Consider the following 23,812-nt stretch of genomic DNA (forward strand, 5'->3'; position numbering starts at 1 on the left):
GGGAGTGCCAGGCTTTGGCCCTAGTGGGCCTCACAGGGGTTTGCTGAATCTCCTTGAGGGGCGCGTGAAATAACGGGTCTCCCAGAAGCCGGAAGGTCGATGACCCACCCAAAACTAATCGCTCACGCCTACGGTGGCCGGGAGTCGTCTCTCGACATCCGGCTTTCGTGGTGTCTTACCGCAGTGGCTGGGATGAGAGTTGGGAATTTTCAGTCGCTCCGCCGCCTCATTCTTTGTCATCCCATTTCTTCTCGCTTCAGATCATGGTTTAAACCGGGGCCGGGTGCGATAGGTCGCACAGTCCGCACAGTGGTGACACCCAGGCGCCACCTCCATGAGATCAGAGTTGGCAATGTATGTTTGCAAAAACTAATAGAACATTTAGCAAAAACATGTTTGATAGTAATTCTGTCTTAGTAACTGAATAATATAAATGATATAAACGTAGCTATATAAAAGATGTTTTTTTTGACTCAGTCCGTGGGTCTGACTGTGACTGTTCGTAATTGTAAACGGTGTATTTGTGATATAATTCTTAGCTAGATGATTTGTGATCAGAAGTTGAAAGCAAGTATGTCTCTGGCCTGCGACGCGTAATTTGTACGTTTTCATAACGAACGAACTCTTGTCTTCTGTTGACATCTTGTTGACGTATTGTGACAGGTAGTTATTCCCATTGATGTTAATTTTAGAAGTGACACAATGTTTTCGGTCGTATTTTGCCTACATTCTTCATTACTCAAAAAGTATATTAATAAGGACCTTCTATTTATATGTAAGTGAATTCAAAATAATGTAATATATTAAAACCAGGAACTTATTTTTAAGGATGTTTGAATATTAATTACAATGTTTTTTTTATAATAATAAAATCTTAGACTCGCAATGCACTTTCAGTGTGATGCATGTTTGTTATTGGATGAAATCAATGGATATTCATGTTTATGAGAGGTATAGCTTATATTATGTCAGAACAACATATGTAGACTTTTTAAGAATGTGGGGAAGTTCAAAAAGTGAAGTCTGTTTTCATTGATATTTTACCTACTACCTGTTTTATGGCACATCTGTTTCTGCATGATTTTCTTCATCTATAATTTTAGGATATCATTTCTTTAAATTCAGGTTTTTGCTCAAGTTACTTATAAATGCGTTATTTTCTATGTAAAGATTGATAATAGGCCGATAAACTTACAAAGTTCAACATTCAAATATGTGTCATTATTGCACCCGCTGTTGCAGAAACGTTAACAGAAATTATCGTTCATTGCTCATCCCCCGTAGGTGATAGCGTGATAATATATATCCTATATGTTGAACCGGTTCCCAGGTAATATTCATGCAAAATTTGATTTCAATCTATGCAGTACTTTTCGGAGCGGATACGGCACCATAGACCACATCCACACAGTGCGGCAGATTATACAGAAGACCGAAGAGTATAATCAGCCCCTGTGTCTAGCATTTGTGGACTATGAGAAGGCCTTTGACTCGGTTGAAATCTGGTCTGTTCTGGAGTCCCTGCAGCGTTGTCAAGTAGATTGGCGATACATCCAAGTGATGAGATGTCTCTACGAAGCCGCTACAATGTCCGTCCAAGTACAGAATCAGCAAACAAGGCCTATACCGTTGCATCGAGGAGTGAGACAAGGGGATGTTATTTCCCCGAAACTGTTCACTAATGCAATGGAGGATATGTTCAAGACGCTGAACTGGAAAGGACGCGGCATCAACATCAATGGCGAACACATCTCTCACTTGCGATTTGCTGACGATATCGTCATCATGGCGGAAACGCTGCAGGACCTACAACAGATGCTGAACGACCTGGCTGAATCTTCTCTACGCATTGGCCTACGGATGAACTTGGACAAAACCAAGGTCATGTTCAATGAACATGTTCTACCGGAACCGATTGCGATACACGGCGCCGTTCTCGAAGTTGTTCGGAAATATGTATACCTCGGGCAGACATTGCAGTTAGGTAGAAACAACTTTGAGGACGAGGTGAATAGGAGAATTCAGTTGGGTTGGGCTGCATTTGGGAAGCTACGTCGAGTCCTAACATCGTCGATCCCACAGTGCCTAAAGACAAAAGTCTTCAATCAGTGCGTCCTACCTGTCATGACTTACGGAGCCGAAACGTGGACACTGTCGGTACGGCTGGTTCACAAGTTTAAAGTCGCTCAGCGGGTTATGGAAAGGGCTATGCTCGGCATTTCTCTGAGGGATCGCATCAGAAATGAGGTAATCCGTCAGAGAACCAAGGTCATCGACATAGCCCACCGAATCAGCAAGCTGAAGTGGCAGTGGGCTGGCCATATTAGCCGAAGAACCGATAACCGTTGGGGTAAACGCGTTCTAGAGTGGAGACCACGCCTCGGCAAACGTAGTGTAGGACGTCCTCAGGCACGGTGGAGTGATGACTTGCGCAAGGCGGCTGGCAGGAGCTGGATGCGAGAAGCCGAAAATCGATCTCAGTGGCGTGCACTTGGAGAGGCCTATGTCCAGCAGTGGACTGATATAGGCTGATGATGAGTACTTTTCGAGTTCAGTGAGACCAAACATACAGACAAACAGACAAACAGACAAAAATTCTAAAAACTATATATTTGGGGTCAGAATCGATAATAGATCACCCCCCAAGTATTCTTTAAAAAAAATATTCAATGTACAGTTTTGACTTTGCTATCATTTTATTATATGTATAGATATTTAAATGAGAGTATTTTTTGATGTTGTATCGTTTATTCGATGACGATAAATAAATTAGTTAGTAATAATATTGCTATTTAAAGTAACAAAATATTTAAACCATTTAAAATTCGACGAAATTTACAAACGTCTGAATTTAATATTGGACGGTTCGAATATTTACCGAGCCTTTAGTCAGAAATATTTTGGGAACACTGGTTTAAATTAACTGAAATTATAACCGGTTTAGCGTGGAGCGGTAAATAAACAATGTCGCTTTACTTGAGATGAGTTACAAAATATTGCGAAATCTCAGCCGATCAAGTTATTTCGTAAAATAATTAGTTCATTAACATTGCTTATCAAGGTGAATGTTTTCTGATGGCTTTTTGTTCTCCGAGTGTAAAACAGGATCAGTTGTAGTTAAAAAGTGTTGTAATAATACCAAATATTGATGTAGTTCTTTTAAGTTTTGTTGCAGTGAAAAAAGGTTCATTTGTTCTGGCATAAAAAATTCTGCCTATTTTAAGGTACTTTGCTAATAAATAGTTGAACTCGATTATTGTTATTTTTATTTAAATGAACCAAGGATAAAACATATCCTACTTAAGATACTGTCAAAAAATTATCTACGAGGAGATTTTCAGTAACACGAACACTGATAGGTTAGTTGATCATAACTCAACTAAATAATAATAATAAATGAAATACTCTTTGTGAATATATTTATTTAAATAAGGGCATCATTAAACCAAACACAGTCCGGAAGGGCTTGCACGTCTAACCAATCACACTCAATATGACATTGATACTAACAAGACTAATTCACTACAAAGGCCCAATTACACCGATTACATAAACGTCCGTTTTTCTTTAAAAAACTAATGTTCACTTCGAAAATTGAAAGGTAAACCGTGGTTTAAATTGACGTTTATGTTATCGTATCGGTGAACTTGGGCCTAATCCTATAATAATAGCGTCCTAGCCAATTGTCAGCCTACGCGGCTGTTCTTGTATAAAGAGCCAGTCTTGGACATATTATAGTGCACGAGCATTTGCGCAGACACAGGTGCACTCCCTATTCCTTCACTCTCATAGCCCAATGGGACGGCAATCCGACACGACCGGAGAGAGATCAAGCAGGGCCAACATTAACGTGCTCTCCGACGCACGAGTGTATCAATCACTAACACCTACGGGCTTACTAAAAGTTTCTAAGACACACAGAGCGATTTCAGCTCGACTTGTAAATCGAACCCGAGACCTCGTGCTCAGCAGCTGCACTGTGCGACGACTAGACCCACGAGGCAGTTACCATAACATAATAGAACCAAAAACGGTGTAATCTTTTCCATAGCAATACATGGTCTGTCTCCTTACCGCCGTCACATGCCACCATATCTGTACCATTAGGGAGCCATTAACAAGGAGTTTCAATCAATTAATCAATCAAACCACGTCAGGGCAACACTACGTGACATGTATAATGATTTATAGAAGATTATTTATAGCTGTGTGGGTATTAGTATGGTTTATTGATTGTTGATATTTTTCTTTATGTTTTCTTTGATGGTGAGTTACACTTTTGCTAACTTTTATATGTAGAAGGATTAAGCAGTAGTGTTTTGGTATGCACTAACTAAGCAAGCAATGTGGATTACTCATTAGAAGTAGGTAGATATGTTAACACCTTTGACTAAACTAAATACGCTTGTATCAAAATATGCTTGTAAGTTCAGATTCAGTGCGAAAAGATGATGCCAAAACCTTAGGCTTAAAGGGATAAAAATTCAGACTTCCAGTCCTAAAAATAGCATTACATTGTTACAAGTGGCTTCTGTTAACTTAGATATTTACAACAGAAGATTCATTAACCAAGTATTAATAATATAATTTAATTAAATTTCAAAGCAATAACAATGCAGACTTGGAGTACCATGGCTTTGTTTCGGACGTTCACCGCGTTATTGTTGATATTCTAGATTTAATTAATTTAACTAAGTTCTTTGAAGTTGTTTCGTATGTAACAGCTTAAAGTTGGTTACACTGTTGCTTCCTAGAAGACTAATTTCTGTATAAAACTTAATGAAACGCACCTTAAGGTTGTCTGGAAGAGATCGCTGTTAACACAGTGCATTATGTCACAAACTATAATTATTTCTAAGATCAAAAATGAAAAAAAATGTACTTTATAAAATACTAGCCGTTTTTCCGCGGTTTTACCCGCGTCCCGTGGTAACTACTGCCCGTATCGGGATAAAATATAGCCCCGTGGATAATGTGGCTTTCGAATGGTGAAAGAATTTTTAAAATCGGTCCAGTAGTTTTTGAGCCTATTCATTACAAACAAACAAACAAACAAACAAACAAAGTTTTCCTCTTTATAATATTAGTATAGACTAGCCGTTTTCCCCGCGGTTTCACCCGCGTCCCATGGGAGCTACTGCCCGCATCGGGATAAAATGTTACTTGCAGATAATATAGCTTTCTAATGGTGAAAGAATATTTAAAATCGGTCCAGTAGTTTTTGAGTTTATCCATTACAACCAAACAAACAAACAAAGTTTTCCTCTTTATAATATTATTATATAAGGTGCTTAGAATTGCGTTTATAGATTACAATAGTAAAGATAAATAATTGATTATTTGTCATTTTTTTTTCATACAAAAAACAAATACGTATAAATTTGACTTAATTTATTAGTTTAAAACCATCCAGTAGAGTTGCGCGTTGCCACTCGTGCAGAACAGATAGAAAGAGATGTTGTTGTTTTCATTGACGAAGCGACACTACGCGCGTAATTTGTGAACCACGTTATGCAGAGTAGATCTAATGTTAATTTAACTTGTTTAATGTCTCAAATTGAATTAACTGTTCCGGGGAACGTTTCTTCACTATTGTAATCTATAAACGCAATACTACCCCCCATTCAAGTCCTGGCTGGTAATATTAAAGCACCTTATATATTATATTATATAGTATAGATATTTCTATCTATCTTGACGATTATAAGATTTTTAAGGAACAAAATTAAATAGGTACTCATTTTGCAATAATACAAACAAGTAATACTTAAACGTTAGTTACTTTAAAAAACGATTAAGTATAACTTAAAGAAAAGGGAAAGAAAAGTACGAGTTTAATTATTCTTCGATAATGCAGTCATGTTCCTTGACTATGATTTTCTCATACTTCCTAGTCTTACACCTATGCAATTTATCTACACTTTATAAGAAAGACTAAAATTGGTTTCTTCGTTAACCAGAATAAAAATTGCACTGCATCCACGACAGCATTACTTCACCTAAAGCAGGAGTAACAAGGTATTAACTTTAAACCCCACTTAGGACTGGAGCACATAGTAAGCTAAATAAAATAGCGATGGAAGCAATACTGCATCGCGCCAGGCAGTTAGCTGGCCACCTAACGAGTTCAATTACGCGCTGTGCTGATGCCCATGTACCACGAATTATAAAGTAAATGGAGTGACCAGTGTGTATTGACGTTGGGGCACTCATTGTCGCCATAAGGTTAACTGATAAGATAATGTGACCATAATCAAAAGACTCACAGTCTTTCAAAAAGTATGCAGTAAGTGACGAGCTAGGATGAAAACCGTGGAAGTATCTAATGGCGGTCTGGATGATGCTCCGGAGGGAGTTCTGCCTAGAGCTCTGGCTGTGGATTTTGCATACATACATTATTTAATATTCTAGTAAGTGCAGAATAATATCTACGTCAAGATGGAATGAAGTTACATAACAAAGATTTTTTACAATTTGTTCTCAACAAAAACTTTCAATCATCTACGGCTCTTTTGAACCAAGATGTCTCATTCCTCTCTAAATCACGTAGTTGCAACTCCATTTGATATTGCTCCGTGTTTTTAGCCGACGTGCTAAACGAGGCATACGATGGAACTTGAATGAGAATACACGAACTGACTGAATATTGACTTGACAAATGTAAATATGGCAAGTTGTACGTTAGTTTCAGGTTTACGTAAATCTAGGTAGATACAAATAACTATGTACCTGCACAAAATGGAAACCCGCATGCGTTAATTGGTGAAAAACCGTTGTACCTAAAAGTTCTGCTCTTTTTAGTGATAATTTTTTTTCATTTTTTAATACTCTGTCATTTTATTGATTCAATTATTTTTGGGAACGTATGAATTGATATTTATATTGGACCACATCGGTACGTTGATTTTAGATTTTTTTAATGTACGCGACTTTATCACTTAAACATCTATAGTAGGTTTCATTCAATTTTTCAATTCAATTTTTGGTTACTTATTTCACCTTCAAGATATTCGTAGAAAACTTGGAGCAATGGCTACATCCAGTGCCTGAGTAACGTCTATGAGTATTATTCCATCTTAGCCCATTGTCTGACAACAGTTAACTGAAAGATATAGGTTACTGGGAAGAGAAGCGGCGCCGCGTGACATGTCATTATTTACCCACAATTGTGATCGCTCATCCAGCATTTGGTGAAGATACGGAGCATTGAATACCGAAGATTGACGGGTTAATCCCTCCTAAGTAAAGTTTCGTGTATCGTGATGAAGAAAAAGATTTGAGGAAATAAGGCCTGATAAGTTTAGAATGTTTTTCTTTGCTGATGTTTGAGGATTAAATGCATGATTTCTTTTTTATCATCTATGATGTTATTAATAAATCCGCAAGGTAAAAAAGAAGCTACTTTTAAAATATAATTTAAAGAATATTATAGAGACTGACATACACAGTTCATATTTACCGTAGAGCTTAAAGAGCACTTCAAAAAATCGAGGAAAGTCGATCTGCCATCCAATGCCGGTTAAATACTTACATGTTTTTTTATAAATGTTAACGCAATAGTCACAGATAAAATATTTTTTCCGGGAAACATAATGTTTGCCATTTAAATATTTAGGAATAAATATTTAAATAAAATAGGTAATATTTTTATTGAAACACAGAAATTAGTGTTAAAGCTACAGCTAGTGTTTGACCGGACAGGAACAAACAGAATTGTAAATGTATTGATTTAAGCGGAAATCATCACACATATTTATTTATCATCCACTAGATAAATAATAAAAATACGCTGTTTTTATTTAGTTTCCTTGCAGTTAAAATTTACAGTAACAGACGTCTTTCAGGAATATTACGAAGCAATTCAAGCCTCCGTCGTTTCAGCCGAAAGACGTTCACTGATGGATGTTGGCGTTCCCACAGATTAGCCACTTTGATCTTCACCAACCCTTGTCCACTGAGACCTTGGCCCGATCGTCCACCCATCTAGTGGGGGAGCTGCCCACACTGCATCTTCCAGGTCATGGCCACAATTCGAAAACTTTACTGCCCCAAAGACCTCCTGTTCTTTAATTGCCACTTCAGTTCCGAAATTCCTTCAAAAAGGGCAATTCGAAATTGTGATAATAACCTCAAGTATCAATTATCATCGTTGAACTGCGAGACAGAAAAAAACTACACAGATGAAAACGTGTTAAGCAATACTTATTCCTTCTTTAAAGACTGCGTTTGGCCGTAGGATGACAAAAAAACACTAAATAGTGGTTATGAAACAATCTTAGCTAAGACCACCTGTGCGACTACTAAACAAAGTTCAAAAGGGGTTTAGAAACTAGCATATATTTGACTCTATCATTGAAATGGGGAAAAGCTAATTTTATTTAAACTTTACCTTGAAAAACCTGTGATGAGTAAGTTAAGAATGTACCAACGCGTATCATGTACATCATGGAAGATTTGCACTTGGGACGCAATAAACCTTATTGCTTGATTGTTATTTTAGGCGCTTTTCATTTGTTTATCTGTCTTCATCCTTAAAAACATATATTGATGTAGGTACCTATAAAGTTGCCAATATACTTACATTAAAACGGTCTAGTTTTAGCCCTTACAGTATTTATTTCATTTAGACTTTTATGAGTAGGTACTTATGATATAAACATTATCTTTTGAATAGGACCACTATAAGTAAAATTATTAATAAGATTAATATAGTATTATCCGAATCCAAACTATGCAGGAGTTACATTTACAATTTATGTCCATGTTACGTTTAACTTAGCAACTCCTGAAGATACTCAAATTGTGTACCAAAATACTAACGCAAAATACTACTGCGCAGCCAAAAAGACCAACTTCAGTCCTATTCAATGATTTCGCATACTGAATTAAAATAAACTACCTTAATTGTAAACCAAAAATAACCCTTAATAAATCGACACTAGAGGTAAGTTGAGCGTTATAGCTTCTAAAGTTTCCACTTATAGGGTTCAGTGACCAGGTAACAAGCATTAAGTGAAATAAATAAGAAGCCTCGTTAAGTGAGTAAACTTATCCGTGAGGATTAGCTTTACGGTTCGTTTACATAACTATCTAGTCTAATGGGACGACTGAGGTAACAGCTATCTTCAGGTAAAAACTTTTGAAAATAACATAGGTTAAATTGCACCTTCAATCAATATTTAATACCATTATTTCCCTTATAGCAAAAATATCTACAAACAAAGTAGGTATTCAATCATAAATTCTAAAAAAATATTTTTGTTTTTGATGCTTTCAAATCTTTCATACGGAATATTGAACTGATTTTTGGTCAATAGATTGATTGGGTCAATAGAGTGTGTAAGGAACATATTCTACTTTTGAAGTACCTATTTCTTCGGGACGCAGGGACTAGTACAAAATTATATCTGTGGAAGTGACACTTTAAATATCTAGAAGACTTTGAATAAATGAAACCTTTAAGTTTTGATTAAATCAAAAACTTTTCAGTGTCCCGACGAAGTATACAATACTTCGTGAGACTTCAAAGTTATTTCAACTACTTCGAAATAAATTCAGGGTTAAGCGAGCTTCAGGGTTTATTGTTTCAATAATTAAAATGTACCTGCTTTTGGTTAAAACTTAGTAGAGTAGTAGAATAATGTGCTCTTTATCTACAGGTAAAAACAATTTATAAATAAAAAACAAGCTATTATGAAACATAAGTCCATTTATTTCAGCAAACAATAATACATGTTTAGAATGGATAACTCCTTTTAGTGTTGATCCTGTAGATCCTTGATGATCTGTAAAAGAGATGCAGTGCTATAAAAATACACCCTGGAAGAATAGTATTCAAAATGTTCTTAAGAAGGAAAGCTAAACTCATAAACTTATCAAATGGTGTTTCAAGAGGAAGGTTAAAATGTACAATAACATCCAATATTAATAGTGGGGAAATACTGTTATCCTGTGCGAAGCCTGGGCGGTCTCTAGTAATTGTATATGATAGACCTGAAAGAACCTACAAATATTAACATATAAACACAATCTATATAAGAAAACTCCAAAAAAAAGAAAAGAAAAAGGAAAATAGTGCGTACCCAGTCTTGAATAACCGAACGCCGCCAATATCTAATGGGTTTCCTCTACACAAGTTGAGGTTCAACTGGGTAGTTGAGGAGCAAGGGACTGCCTTCAATTCGGTATTGAATATCGAAGCTGCAAACAGCTCATAGGCACGTTCGTGGCTACAGGTATTGGTCAAGCAGCCTGGTTGATTGCTTCCGCTATTTGCGTAGATGTCTATATCTCCAAGGACAGTGCCAATGCCATTAGAGAACAGTCCTGAGCCATCAGTGTGGATTACTTCGACGTAAGCAGCATCAGTTCTCCTCAGACGGGTGGAATTGGCTCCCCATTGTCTTCGTGATGGATCCAATCCTGTGGGGAAATAAAGGAATATGATTTTTTAACTTTTATTGGGGTAATTTAGAGCAGGTTAATAGAAGAATTTTTCTATAAGTAAACTTTTTGTTTTAACTTGGAAGCTTAAACTCAAAGGTTTAGGCACCGCTAAACACAAAGTTTTATTAATTAGTAACCATGAATTTAATGAGGAAATGGTGGTTCTTACACTGCAGCCGCCTGTCTACCAGCAATGCCGACCACGTGAACTCCGAGGCCAAACCCTACCAAATGCAATTTAGCCACGTCGACTGAGGCCGGGAAGTACTTTATGATGAAATCGCCCAAATCTTTAGCCACTAGAGGTACACTTTCTACTGCGACTGAATAACTGAAGCTGGCTTCTCTCGACCAGTCAACTACAATGACGTTCAAAGAGGGGTCTTGATACTTCAGGATTGCTGAAAAAAATAAGAAATTAATTAAAATAACTATTTTTTTGTCGGTGGCATTGCGCAAATAGCGACTTGCCAATGAACAAAAGTATTGGTTATCTAGAGAGGGTAAATAAAAATTATAAGTTTGTCGTGAAACGTACCTCTTGTGTCATCTATATCAATAGCAGTTTAATACGAATTGTTTTAGCTGTTTTACTGTGAAATTGTTACCTATGAATGAACTCGGTTTTATTTTACGAGGCTGACAGCACCCAAAACAAAATACGTACGAAAGAGATGTATGATGATGGGACGTTCGTAACATAATATTAATTACTAGCTTTCACCCGCGGTTTCACTCGCGTCCCGTGGGCGGATGGTGACAAAAACTATCCTAAAACCTTCTCCCGGGTCTAAGTTACCTCCCCTCTAATTATCAGCCAAATCGGTCAAGCCGTTTTCATGTTATGTCGTGACAATGGAATGCGGGTTTCATTTTTATATATATAGATTAGCTTTAAAATGAGTTGAGTAGTCAAAAATAAAAATTTACTAATTTTTGTCATATGGATAAGTTAATGTTATATATTTTATCAATGTACATTGATAAGTAATATATATATTTTTGTTGGAAGATCATTTTAAGAGGTAAGTTTACGATTTTTTTTTGTATCGAGAAAACTTTTCGAGCACGTTCTCAGATTTTGTTCAAGATTAATTTATATTTTTTTCGCCGTCGTAAACTGTATACATTTGGCAAAAATATTGTTTGAGACAAGCCAATTTGGGTGTTGTCGGCGCCTTAATTATAGAACAAATTAGGGCATTTTAAATTCACACTTTTAAATTAAACAAAACTTCAAAAATTAATTACAGAAAAAAAAAAACAAATATATAAAAAGTATTTTTTCCTAAAATTTGCTATTAAATGAAAGTATAAAAATCTTTCTATATTTACCATCCTTGACGAGTGGATTTAGTTGAGAATTTACACTTCCACCATGCCCGTGGACCAATATAATAGTGCAGAGCATCGGATTAAAAGCAGCTGGCAAGTTAGCAGCCGCATCATCTATTGTCTGCGGCATGTTCTGCGTAGCTCTAAAGAAAAACAGAATAATGAGTCATTAACTTAAAGTTCATTCATTTATCAGGATTTTATCGTTCCACCACTGGGCACAGGCCTTCTTTTACACGGAAAAGGATAACTTAATGTGAGGATGATCTGACCGTTTTTTAGAGCAGTCGACAGTTCTGTCATTCAGTACAAAATTAGCTTTTTCCTTGAAAATTGGCAGCTGTCAACTGCACAAAACATTCCGTACCTCTTTAACACACATATGTAGGATTGTAGGTATCTCATGTCGGAAATTGGAATCAATTAGTTATGACAAACTATCACTTAAATTAACATTACCCATATTAATCCCACTCACTAGTACGATTTCTTTGGAATAGGTACTTACTTCGTATATAGAAAATATGTATTCACCAGTTTAGCTTGTCCGTAGCTCACTGGAAATAAAATAGTACTCTGAGAAACATAATATGTAAAAGACGGTGTAGCTTCTGCAATTGAGTGGTTATTAAACTCAATGTACATATCTTAATCAAAAGTGTTCACGCACTGAAGTTAGTTTTATTTTCTGACTGTGACGTGCTATTTTCATTACGATTCAATTTATTTTGTCTCACTATTAATAAAACTTATGGGTACTAACACTTTTATAAAACTACAAGGTACTGCTTAGCTATATATCTAAACAATAATTATTTAAAAATCAAAGGTAAGAAAACTCACTTACAAGCTACTTAGATGCTTCTAGTATGTGAACTTTATTTAGTTTTTAATTATCTCACGTAGTTTTTGGTAAATAACAATTCTAAAAAAGCATTATCTTAATAATATTTAATGAATGAAATGATTTACCTGCCACAGCAGCCAAAATAATGGCTAACTTCCACATGATTGCTTGATTAACGCTCTGTTAACTGTGAATAATTTGCAAAATGTTTTGTTTTTATAAACGGCTGAATTTTAGTCACTTTAACTCAAATCAGATTGTAAGATATGATAAAAAAAGTCCCGGGTGATTAAAATTATGCCGAAATATACATAGGTATCCCGTTGTTCATTGCAAATAGGGTAAGTACAGATAATGATCGAATAGATTTGTATCGATCTGATGGAATATCAGTGTTATTTAGCAAGGATGACAGAGATACTATCTTTTTTACCATTTTGTACACAGTAATGCATCGTTGATTTTTACGTAATAAATGCACTGATTTGACGCAATAATACTGGCTTGTTTGTCATCTCGCCTTCGTCAGTTTTGCCAGGAAGTTTAAAGAATCGATATTTGTCATCTCGCCCGTTTACAAAAAGAACAATCTACCATCTACTAAGTAGTCCGAACAAAGCCTCAACATTGGTTCGGATAGGTGAGCCAATTCTTGAGTTATAAAATTACAACGAAAAGTGGCATTCGTTTTTAAATGTATAGATTAGGTACTTAAAATTTCATTTGTTTAAAATTACAGCTTAATTTATTTTAACTTCATCGCCCTCTCTCAGCCATACTTTTTTCATGATTAATAATAATTTTCCTGACACTACATCAGACATCAGAAATTTTATTTGCTAGAAACATGGTATGGTATTAAAAGATCATAACTGATAGTTAAACTTAATTACGTAAAGGGGGCCGTTCCTTTACAAATTTTTATCAATTCTGATGTTTTAGGGTCATGGCACATCATACCGGCACCGCAACAGCACCGCTCCACACCAGCATTTAACTTGTCATTCAATGTAGAGCATTAAATCGTGTATAGTATAATATATTTCATAATGTCAATATGAAAAAGCCAACGGCGGGCAGTCAGCGCACTTGCCGCTACCACACAACTCGAATCGCAGCCCGCGAGCTGCAAGCGAGCGGACCTTATGCGTACAGCGCGCCGACGGCATGCTCATTCTTTATTGCACACTTAACAATAAATACATAAAAAGAATACAGACAGTTTATGTACAATGGCGAGCTTAACCCAGAATTGGGTTCTCTTACAGCCAACCTAAAAGCCATACAGAGATTCGATAGTGGTAGGGTAGATTCAAAAAAAGTGCACAATAAACATTAATAACCAAACAAAAAAAAGAAAATAATATATATATATATATATATTTATATATAAAGAAAATAAAATATATATTTTTTATTTTATTTTCTTTTTTTTGTTTGGTAACCATAACTATTTATTTCACTTCGAGTTGGGGGGTGTCTTTAATTATGTGACCACGACTGTATATGTTTAGTATATTGTTATTTTATATATACGTATATATATATATATATATATATATATATATATATATATATAAATATATATATATAATTAAAGACACCCCCCAACTCGAAGTGAAATAAATAGTTATGGTACTGACATGAGCTTAAGCACGGTATAAAATGTAATGTAATTATTATTAAAACAAACACTACATTGTGTTCTTCAAATTAAGGACAAAAAATATTTACATTCTTTAATACTCTAGATATAACGCTCTAGGGGAAATGAACACTTACTTTTGTAGCAGATACTTGGCTGGTCAGCTAATTAAAGACAGTTAAAGCCCAGTTAAGAAAAAAAAACGAAATACTTTTTTATAAAGTGAGTAAAATACTTATGAAAACTCGAATTAGGTAATAATTTAGGTTTCTTTCATTACAAATTTTCATTTTAGTCCAATCAATAAGACTAGAACAAAAATTCTGGTAAGTAAAATGTTTTAGGCTTTTTTTAAATTAAGTTTTGACATGCGGATTTATTCACACCACTTGATCTGTAGTAAGGACATGGTAATAAATTTATTATTAAAGATTCCTTATCAATGGCACTAAAAAAGGCAAGGTTTGAGAACAACTGAAAACCGACCCCAAGGAAAACTTGTCCGCAAACAGAATTTAAGGCGGTGCTATGGGCAAATAGTGAACCATTTACAAGATTCGGTACTGGTTTTTTTTGGAAGTCATCTGATGCTAAAAGGACGACAACTGTGTCTGCAGAACTTTTAGACTTCAACCGGGTCGGGAAAAGCTGTAAGGCATGGGTATCGGAAGATGTTACTTTTGGAAAAGCACCGCGTGTCCATACTGTAGGTCGCTATTTCTATCAAATGCGAAAGGTGCAGTGAATAAGTGTTCAAAAATGTTTTTTTTTTCTCATTAAACAAAGATATACGAATAATTCTAAAATAATGCATCGATATTAGTCGCCTCCAAAACATGAGATGGAACCAAAGTATACCAAGAAAGTTCTCAAACATAGGAGGCGAAAAAGTAATAGTGTGGGGCTTCTCTCCACTACTTAGTGTGGTGATCCTTTAGAAAGATTTAATTAAAAATAGGCGAATTCAAGTACTATAGATAGATAGATTAGATAGATTATACTTTATTGTACACCAAGAAAAAAGAAAATTTACAACACAGGACATCACAATACACAAAGAAGAGTACAAATGGCGGTCTTATCGCTAATCAGCAATTTCTTCCAGACAACCTTTGGATGGAGTTTATCTACTATAATATTTTAGAAATAAGCATGTTGTTATATGCTAAATATTTTTATATTATAATTTACCGGTCCTTAACGCTTTCCAAATTAGAAAAGTTCTGAAAAACACTGTAAGAGTAGTAAAAAGGACTCTTTGATCGAGTAACTTATGACGGTTTTGGTTTGGCCCATTGCGAATTCAATAGAAAAAAAACTGGTAATCGGCCAGAAAACACAATGGCGATAAGTCGTACATGAAACATTGATCAATTTTACGCAGATTTTTATGAAGCATGGAAGAAAATTCCCGTAGCGACTTAAAACAAAACTGACCGCTTGCACGTTTAGGGATGTCATGCTGTCATTGAAGTAAAAGGAAATAAACCAAATATTAGTACTCATTAGTATGCTTAGTTATAGTGTAGGGAATATTGTTATAGAAAAGTAACATCAATAATATTAATAATTTGCATTTCTTTCTCTGAGCAAATGGAGTGTCTTTAATTAGATGGCCAGGCCTCGTTATGGATCATACCGCCCGAGATTCAAAAACTAAGTGCGGGGGATTAATGAATATAGTCATTAGTTTTAATATTTTACAATGCCCTTTTAAATATTTTAAAATAGAAAATAAAGTTCCAATAGCAGTCAGAAAAAAGAATTACAGATGAAATGCGGCGGTAATTTAAGATTCCAACAGTGTCTTTAATTAGTTGTCCACGACTGTATATGTAGTAAAACTACACAATACATAAACATAATACATATAAAAATATATATTATATATATACATACTAATCATATATATATCAATATATATATGATTCATGTCGATAAATAGTATTCCCTTACTTGTCTCTTGAATGCACCCAACGATGGGCTTTCGACAATATTGAGTTTGCGGTGACAGCAAGCTTACATCTCGCGGCCGGCGGCGCGCGGACTGCGAGCTAGCACCTTGCGGACAATGCGTAGTTTGCGCGCTGGCAGCTAGCCGTAGTCTAAATTCGAGGCGACGCCGTGCTGCAGCTGTGCTGTTGCGGTGCCGGTATAATGTGACATGACCCTTATTCCTAAGATATTGAGTTATGTAGCAGTCAGTTCATCTTGCTCTCTTAGACGGCACTGCTTGCGTTAGCGCCGAGTTGCTCCCCTCCCTCAAAAATGGACACTGACTATATAAGTACAACTATGTTTGTGTAAACTCTTTTTATTTCTTTAGGTTTCGCTGAGCAATGAATTACCCATGATGTACATTATATAATAATATGGTTGCAACAGAATAGCACATGTGGGTAGGCACTCTCTTACATTCTATTATGAACAACAGGAGGTTATTATTTTTTTTCACTTCATCATTAAATTTATTCAAAGCTTGAGTTAGTTAAGGTATGCAGGGTGAGTACCAGCTAGCATGTGGTGGTTTTATAAAGTCATTATTTGTATCAAAACCATTTTTACATATTATGTTTTCTGTCAATGTTACATATTTCACGTTATACACACATTGTATACCAATGTATAAAACATCATTGAAATTTTTTTCTGACCCAAATATAACATGCTAGTGATTTTGTTTGTCATATATGTGTAAAAAACTTAATCGCAACAAATCAAGTGATACCGACCGACCAAATTATCAATCAGACATTGTGTAGAGGTGATCAAGTTCACAGACAGAACTGATGCTAAAATGAGCTTCGAATCTCTGCCTGAGAGTAGGTACCTGATGGTAGGCATTTTTTTTCCAATTTATATCACAGTTTTCAATCGGTCTGATACAAGTTAAATCTATACTAATATTATAAATGTTTGTTTGTTTGTTTGTTTGAACGCGCTAATCTCAGGAACTACTGGTTCGATTTGAAAATTTCTTTCAGTGTTAGATAGCCCATTTATCGAGGAAGGCTATAGGCTACTTTCTATCCCGGTACGGGAAGTAGTTCCCTCGGGATGCGGGTGAAACCGCTGGCAGAAGCTAGTACCTGGTAATTGTAAAGTGCGTATTCACCTTCATACTGATTTATGAGATCAAATAAAGTTTGCAGGGTGCTCTAAAAGCTATTATATGGTTTTAAGTGAAATTAGTACTTCACTGAATTTCCCGTTCTGCCCGCGTGGACAATATTGAGGCGAACTGATGACTAAGCCTTTATCTTTTCAAAGACAGAGGCTTAAAACATCAATCTATACTAATACAAGTTGTTGATTTGCATTTGTGCAATATTTCAGGAGGTTGACATAAAATACGGAAATAATCGATTGGAATTGCAGTCGATGGGAAAAAGCTAATATGCGCTGCTTTTTTTGTCATTGGAGAATGTCATATTATTTCAGAAGTAACCCAATTTTATGAGTGTTTATGAATGATCGTTGCGTATGCTTTGTGTGAGGGTGCAGCACGGCTTTAAGGCCACACACAATGTCTCAATGTGTCAATGGCCTCAATGTCGGCACACACGCTCCGACATTGAGGGATTTCCGAAAAAATACTAAAAAAATAAATTATTTGCCAATTTTTTTATTAATCATTGGGTTGAGAATCATTAGTATAATTAAGTTCTTGAATATTGCACGGATGCAAATCAACAGCTCCTATATTAAAGATTTTTTTATGACTTGGAATAAATGAAACTTTTACCTTAAGTTTTCATTAAATCAAAAACTTTGTGTCCCTAAGAAGAATTGTATCAAAGTAAAGCGAAATATAAGAAAGTATTCAAAGTCATGTCAACTACTTCGAAATAAATTTGGGGTTAAGCGAACTTTTAAGGGGTTATTGTTTTAATAATTAAAATACCTGCTTTTGGCCTGCTTGCCTTTATATACTAGGTAACAATTGCTGTCAAGCTCATCCAATGGAATAATGAGTTAAAAGTATAAAATAATGTACCGTTAATCAAAGTCAAAGTCAAAGTCAAAATCATTTATTAAAATAGGCTAATACGATTAGCACTTTTTAACGTCAAAATTTTACAAGAATGACCGCACCCCCAAAACGCCCCCCTTTCACCACTTCCTAGTGTTATGGTTGGAAAGAAGAAGCGGTGAAGAACAAACTGCCCAGCAACACAGCTGTCTATTACAATTTAATTATTATTTATTTATTTTACAATTATACAATTCAATTTTATCAATTATTAATATTAAAAACCGAAAAATACAAAATAAAATAAAGCAATTTTGTTCCACTTCAGAGCTGCCATTTGCGTTTATCTGTGAAATAATCATTAACATTATAATATGCCTTTTTAACAAGAATTTCTTTGATTTTATTTTTAAAAGAACTTTCCGTTAATTCCAACAGATGAACCGGAATTCTGTTATAAATGCGTACACAAAGCCCCACAAATGAACCGTGCACCTTATATAGACGATAATTAGGTGCGGTTAACTTATGTTTATTTCTAGAATTAAAATGATGTACGTCGCTGTTTTTACTATATGAATCTAGGTTTTGCCTTACGTATATTATATTGGCATAAATGTATTGAGACACCACGGTCAGAATACCAATATCCTTAAACCTTTCCCTAAGGGAGACTCTAGCACCAAGTTTGTATATAGCACGGACAGCGCGCTTCTGTAGTACGAAAACATTCTCGATATCGGCAGCATTGCCCCACATAAGAATTCCGTAGGACATGATGCAGTGAAAATAGCTAAAGTACACTAAACGCGCCGTGGCTACATCGGTGAGAGCTCTTACTTTCCTAACAGCGTACGCAGCAGAGCTTAATTTACCCGTGATGCCAGTTATATGCTCACCCCATTGAATTTTGGAGTCTACTGTTATCCTTAGAAAAGTCGTAGCATGTACCGTTTCAAGTTCCTCATTGTTCAAAATTACCGGGACCGAGATTTTTTACATTGGGCAAAGCAAATTTAATACATTTTGTTTTCTTCGTACTCAAAACTAAATTATTGGCTGTAAACCATTGCGTTACTAGTGAAAGACAAGAATTCACGTCATCAAAATCTACTCTATTCCTATCAACTTTAAAAATTAGAGACGACATCAGCAAACAATACTACATCACACAATGATTTTAAATAATATGGCAAGTCATTAATGTATACAAGAAACAAAAATGGACCTAAAATCGATCCTTGCGGTACGCCCAAACGAACGGGTAGATTTGACACCATTAACGTCAACACATTGCATTCTACCGCTTAAATATGAGCTAATAACACTAAGTGCGCTGTCTCTAATACCATAGTACTTTAGCTTCTGGGTAAGCGTTTCATGTTGGACGCAGTCGAACGCCTTAGAAAGATCACAGAACACCCCGATAGCATTCTGTGACTTCTCCCATGCACTGAATATATGTTTCAGTAGAGCAACTCCGTTGTGGAGCGACCCTTTGTAAAACCGTATTGTTCCGCATGTAAAATATTGTATGAATTAAAATGCCGGAGGAGTTGATTTAATTTGTAGTTAAGTAAAGGCTTTCATTAAAAAAAACTAGTTATTATGAAGGTTAGTTAATTTATTTTTGCAAACAATAATACATGTTTAGAATGGATAACTCCTTTTAGTGTTGATCCTGTAGATCCTTGATGATCTGTAAAAGAGATGCGATGCTATAAAAATACACCTTGAAAGAATAGTATTCAAAATGGTCTTAAGAAGGAAAGTAAACTCATAAACTTATCAGATGGAGTGTTTCAAGAGGAAGGTTTATATGTATAATAACATCCATTAAATAGTGGGGAAAAACTGTTATCCCGTGCGAAGCCGAAGCGGGTAGCTAGTTATTGTATATGATAGACATATAAAAACAATCTGTTTAAGAAAACTCCAAAAAATGAAAAGAAAAAGGAAAATAGTGCGTACCCAGTCTTGGTTAACCGAACGCCGCCAATTTCTAATGGGTTTCCCCTACACAAGTTGAGGTTCAACTGGGTAGTTGAGGAGCACGGGACTGCCTTCAATTCAGTATTGAACATCGACGCTGCAAACAGCTCATAGGCACGTTCGTGGCTACAGGTATTGGTCAAGCAGCCTGGTTGATTGCTTCCGCCATTTGCGTAGATGTCTATATCTCCAATGGCAGTGCCAATGCCATTAGAGAACAGTCCTGAGCCATCAGTGTGGATTACTTCGACGTAAGCAGCATCAGTTCTCCTCAGACGGGCGGAATTGGCTCCCCATTGTCTTCGTGATGGATCCAATCCTGTGGGGAGATAAAGGAATATGATTTTTTAACTTTTATTGGGATAATTTAGAGCAGGTTAATATATGGAAATAATATTTGACTTCATGGTTAGACTTTTTTTATATGTAAACTTTTCGTTTTAACTTGGAAGCTTAAACTCAAAGGTTTAGGCACCGCTAAACACAAAGTTTTATTAATTAGTAACCATGAATTTTATGAGGAAATGGTGGTTCTTACCGGTGATCCTTTGAACCAGTCCAGGCGGCACCGCCGCTGCAGCCACCTGTCTACCAGCAATGCCGACCACGTGAGCTCCGAGGCCAAACCCTACCAAATGCAATTTAGCCACGTCGGTTGCTGTCGGGAAGAACATTATGATGAAATCACCCAAATCCTTAGCCACTAGAGGTACACTTTCTACTGCGACTGAATAACTGAAGCTGGCTTCTCTCGACCAGTCAACTACAATGACGTTCAAAGAGGGGTCTTGATACTTCAGAATTGCTGAAAAAAATAAGAAATTAATTTACTTAAAGTTTTGGTTATCTAGAGGGTAAGAAAAAAAAATTAGTCGCAAAACATACCTCTCGTGTCATCTATATCAATAAAATTTTAATACGAATTGATTTAGCCGTTTTACTGTGAAATTGTTACCAATGAACGAACTCGGGTTCGTTTTAATTATAAAACAGAGTTAGGGCACTATATTTTAATATTTTATATATGACAACTTCAAAAATCAAATACAGAAAAAAGAACAATTCTTTCTAAAATTTGCTATTAAATAAAAGTAGATATAAAAATCTTTCTATAATTACCATCCTTGACGAGTGGATTTAGTTGAGAATTTACACTTCCACCATGCCCGTGGACCAATATAATAGTATTGAGGCTCGCATCAAAAGCAGCTGGCAAGGCGGGTTCCGCAACATTTATTGTCTGCGGCATGTTGTGCGTAGCCCTAAAGAAAAACAGAATAATGAGTCATTAACTTAAAGTTCATTCATTTATCAGTATTTTATCGATCCACCGCTGGGCACAGGCCTCCTTTTACACGGAAAAGGATAACTTAATGTGAGGATGATCTGACCGTTTTTTAGAGCAGTCGACAGTTCTGTCATTCAGTACAAAATTAGCTTTTTCCTTGAAAATTGGCAGCTGTCAACTGCACAAAACATTCCGTACCTCTTTAACACACATATGTAGGATTGTAGGTATCTCATGTCGGAAATTGGAATCAATTAGTTATGACAAACTTACACTTAAATTAGCATTACTCTAATTAATCCTACTCACTAAAAGATTTCTTTGGAATAGGTACTTACTTCGTATACAGAACATATGTATTCACCAGTTTAGCTTGTCCGTAGCTCACTGGAAATAAAATAGTACTCTGAGAAACATAATATGTAAATGACAATGTAGCTTCAAAAGCTAAAATGTTCACGCACTGAAGTTACAATTTTATTTTCTGACTGTGACGTGATTTTTACACTACGATTCTATATTTTTTTTCTCGCTATTTACAAAGGTACTATCACTTCTTTAAAACTAAAAGGTACTGCTTAGCTATTTAGCTACACAATAATTATTTAAAAATCAAAGGTAAGAAAACTCACTTACAAGCTACTTAGATGCTTCTAGTATGTGAACTTTATTTAGTTTTTAATTATCTCACGTATTTTTTGAGAAATAACAATTCTAAAAAAGTATTATCCTAATAATATTTAATGAATGAAATGATTTACCTGCCACAGCAGCCAAAATAATGGCTAACTTCCACATGATTGCTTGATTAACGCTCTGTTAACTGTGAATAATTTGCAAAATGTTTTGTTTTTATAAACGGCAGATAGTAAGATATGATAAAAAAGTCTCGGGTGATTAAAATTATGCCGAAATATACTCAGATCAAAGAATTTGATTTGAGGAAATATAGGTATCCCATTGTTCGTTGTATATAGGGTAAAGTACAGATAATGATCGAATAGATTTGTATCGATCTGATGGAATATCAGTGTTATTTAGCAAGGATGACAGAGATACTATCTTTTTTACCATTTTGTACACAGTAGTGCATCATTGAATTTTACGTAATAAATGCACTGATTTGACGCAAAAATACTGGTTTGTTTGTCATCTCGCCTACATCAGTTTTGCCAGGAAGTTTAAAGAATCGATATTCGTCATCTCGCCTGTTTACAAAAAGAGCAATCTACCATCTACTAAGTTGTCCGAACAAATCCTCAACATTGGTTCGGAAAGGTGAGCCCATTCTTATGTTATAAAATTACAACGAAAAGTGACATTTATTTTTATTTATAAATGTCTAGATTAGGTATTTACAATTTTTTTGATTAAAATTGCATTATTTCATTTTCATCGCCCTCTCTCAGCCAACACATTACTTCTTTCACGTTATGATTAATAATAATTTACCTGACAATTCATCAGAAATTTTATTTGCGAGAAACGTAGTACTTGTGGTATTAAAAGGCCATCACTGTTAAGTTTTTAATACCATACTAACTTAAAACTTAATGATGTAATGGGGGCCGTTCCTTTACTGATTTTTATCGATTCAGTAGTGTCAATCTTTATTGGGGCATTTCACGTTTCTGATGCCTTATTCTTAAGATATAGTTACGTAGAAGAAAGTACGTCTTGCTCTTTTAGACGGCACTGCTTGCGGTAGCGCCGGGTTGCTCCCCCTACCCCAAAAATTGTGCACTGACTATATCGGGTGTGTCGTTCACAATCACATTAAATCATATCGCATATACTCTATGATATTCTATGGCGAATTGTAAAAAAAGTAACCTAATCCATTCAGTGGTTTAACCACAGGAGTCATTTTTCGTTTTTATAATTTACAACATCATGTGTAAAGCAGAGATAAAGTTAGGAGTATCGTATGTTTTGATCAGTTGACAGCTGTCAGTTTTCAAGGGAGAATTTCAGTTGTTTGTAATGACTGACTTTTATATGGTGTTCTAATTTTTGCACATTTTTATTCCATTTACTTTGTTTGAAAAAATCATTTTTTTATTTTTACGTATTTTTATTTTATCTTCGTGTTAATCGACATATATTAACCAGTATATTAACGCATTTCATTTAATGTGATTATTAACGACACACCCGATATAAATACTGTGTAAACTCTTTTTATTTCTTTAGGTTTCGCTGAGCAATGAATTACCCATGATGCACATTTTATATGGTTTTATATTTGTGTTTTATATTTTATATGGTTGCAACAGAATAGCACAT

General features: G+C 35.4%; 2 protein-coding genes across 2 annotated transcripts; both read right to left on the minus strand.

Moving 5' to 3' along the window:
- Positions 1-9,689: 9,689 nt before the first annotated feature.
- LOC124629661 (lipase member I-like) lies at positions 9,690-22,393 on the minus strand. The gene is made up of 7 exons (XM_047163174.1): positions 22,288-22,393; positions 21,865-21,913; positions 11,782-11,924; positions 10,616-10,847; positions 10,510-10,529; positions 10,083-10,422; positions 9,690-9,785 (listed from the first exon to the last, which is right to left on the minus strand). Exons 1-7 carry the CDS (start codon positions 22,322-22,324, stop codon positions 9,737-9,739), a joined length of 870 nt encoding a protein of 289 aa, XP_047019130.1. The 5' UTR covers positions 22,325-22,393; the 3' UTR covers positions 9,690-9,736.
- Positions 19,853-21,799, minus strand: LOC124629805 (lipase member I-like). Its single transcript, XM_047163369.1, has 4 exons — positions 21,358-21,799; positions 20,777-21,043; positions 20,218-20,557; positions 19,853-19,945 (listed from the first exon to the last, which is right to left on the minus strand). Exons 1-4 carry the CDS (start codon positions 21,485-21,487, stop codon positions 19,897-19,899), a joined length of 786 nt encoding a protein of 261 aa, XP_047019325.1. The 5' UTR covers positions 21,488-21,799; the 3' UTR covers positions 19,853-19,896.
- Positions 22,394-23,812: the final 1,419 nt, after the last annotated feature.

The sequence above is a fragment of the Helicoverpa zea genome, chromosome 4, assembly GCF_022581195.2.
Source record: "Helicoverpa zea isolate HzStark_Cry1AcR chromosome 4, ilHelZeax1.1, whole genome shotgun sequence".
Taxonomy (NCBI): Eukaryota; Metazoa; Arthropoda; class Insecta; order Lepidoptera; family Noctuidae; genus Helicoverpa; species Helicoverpa zea.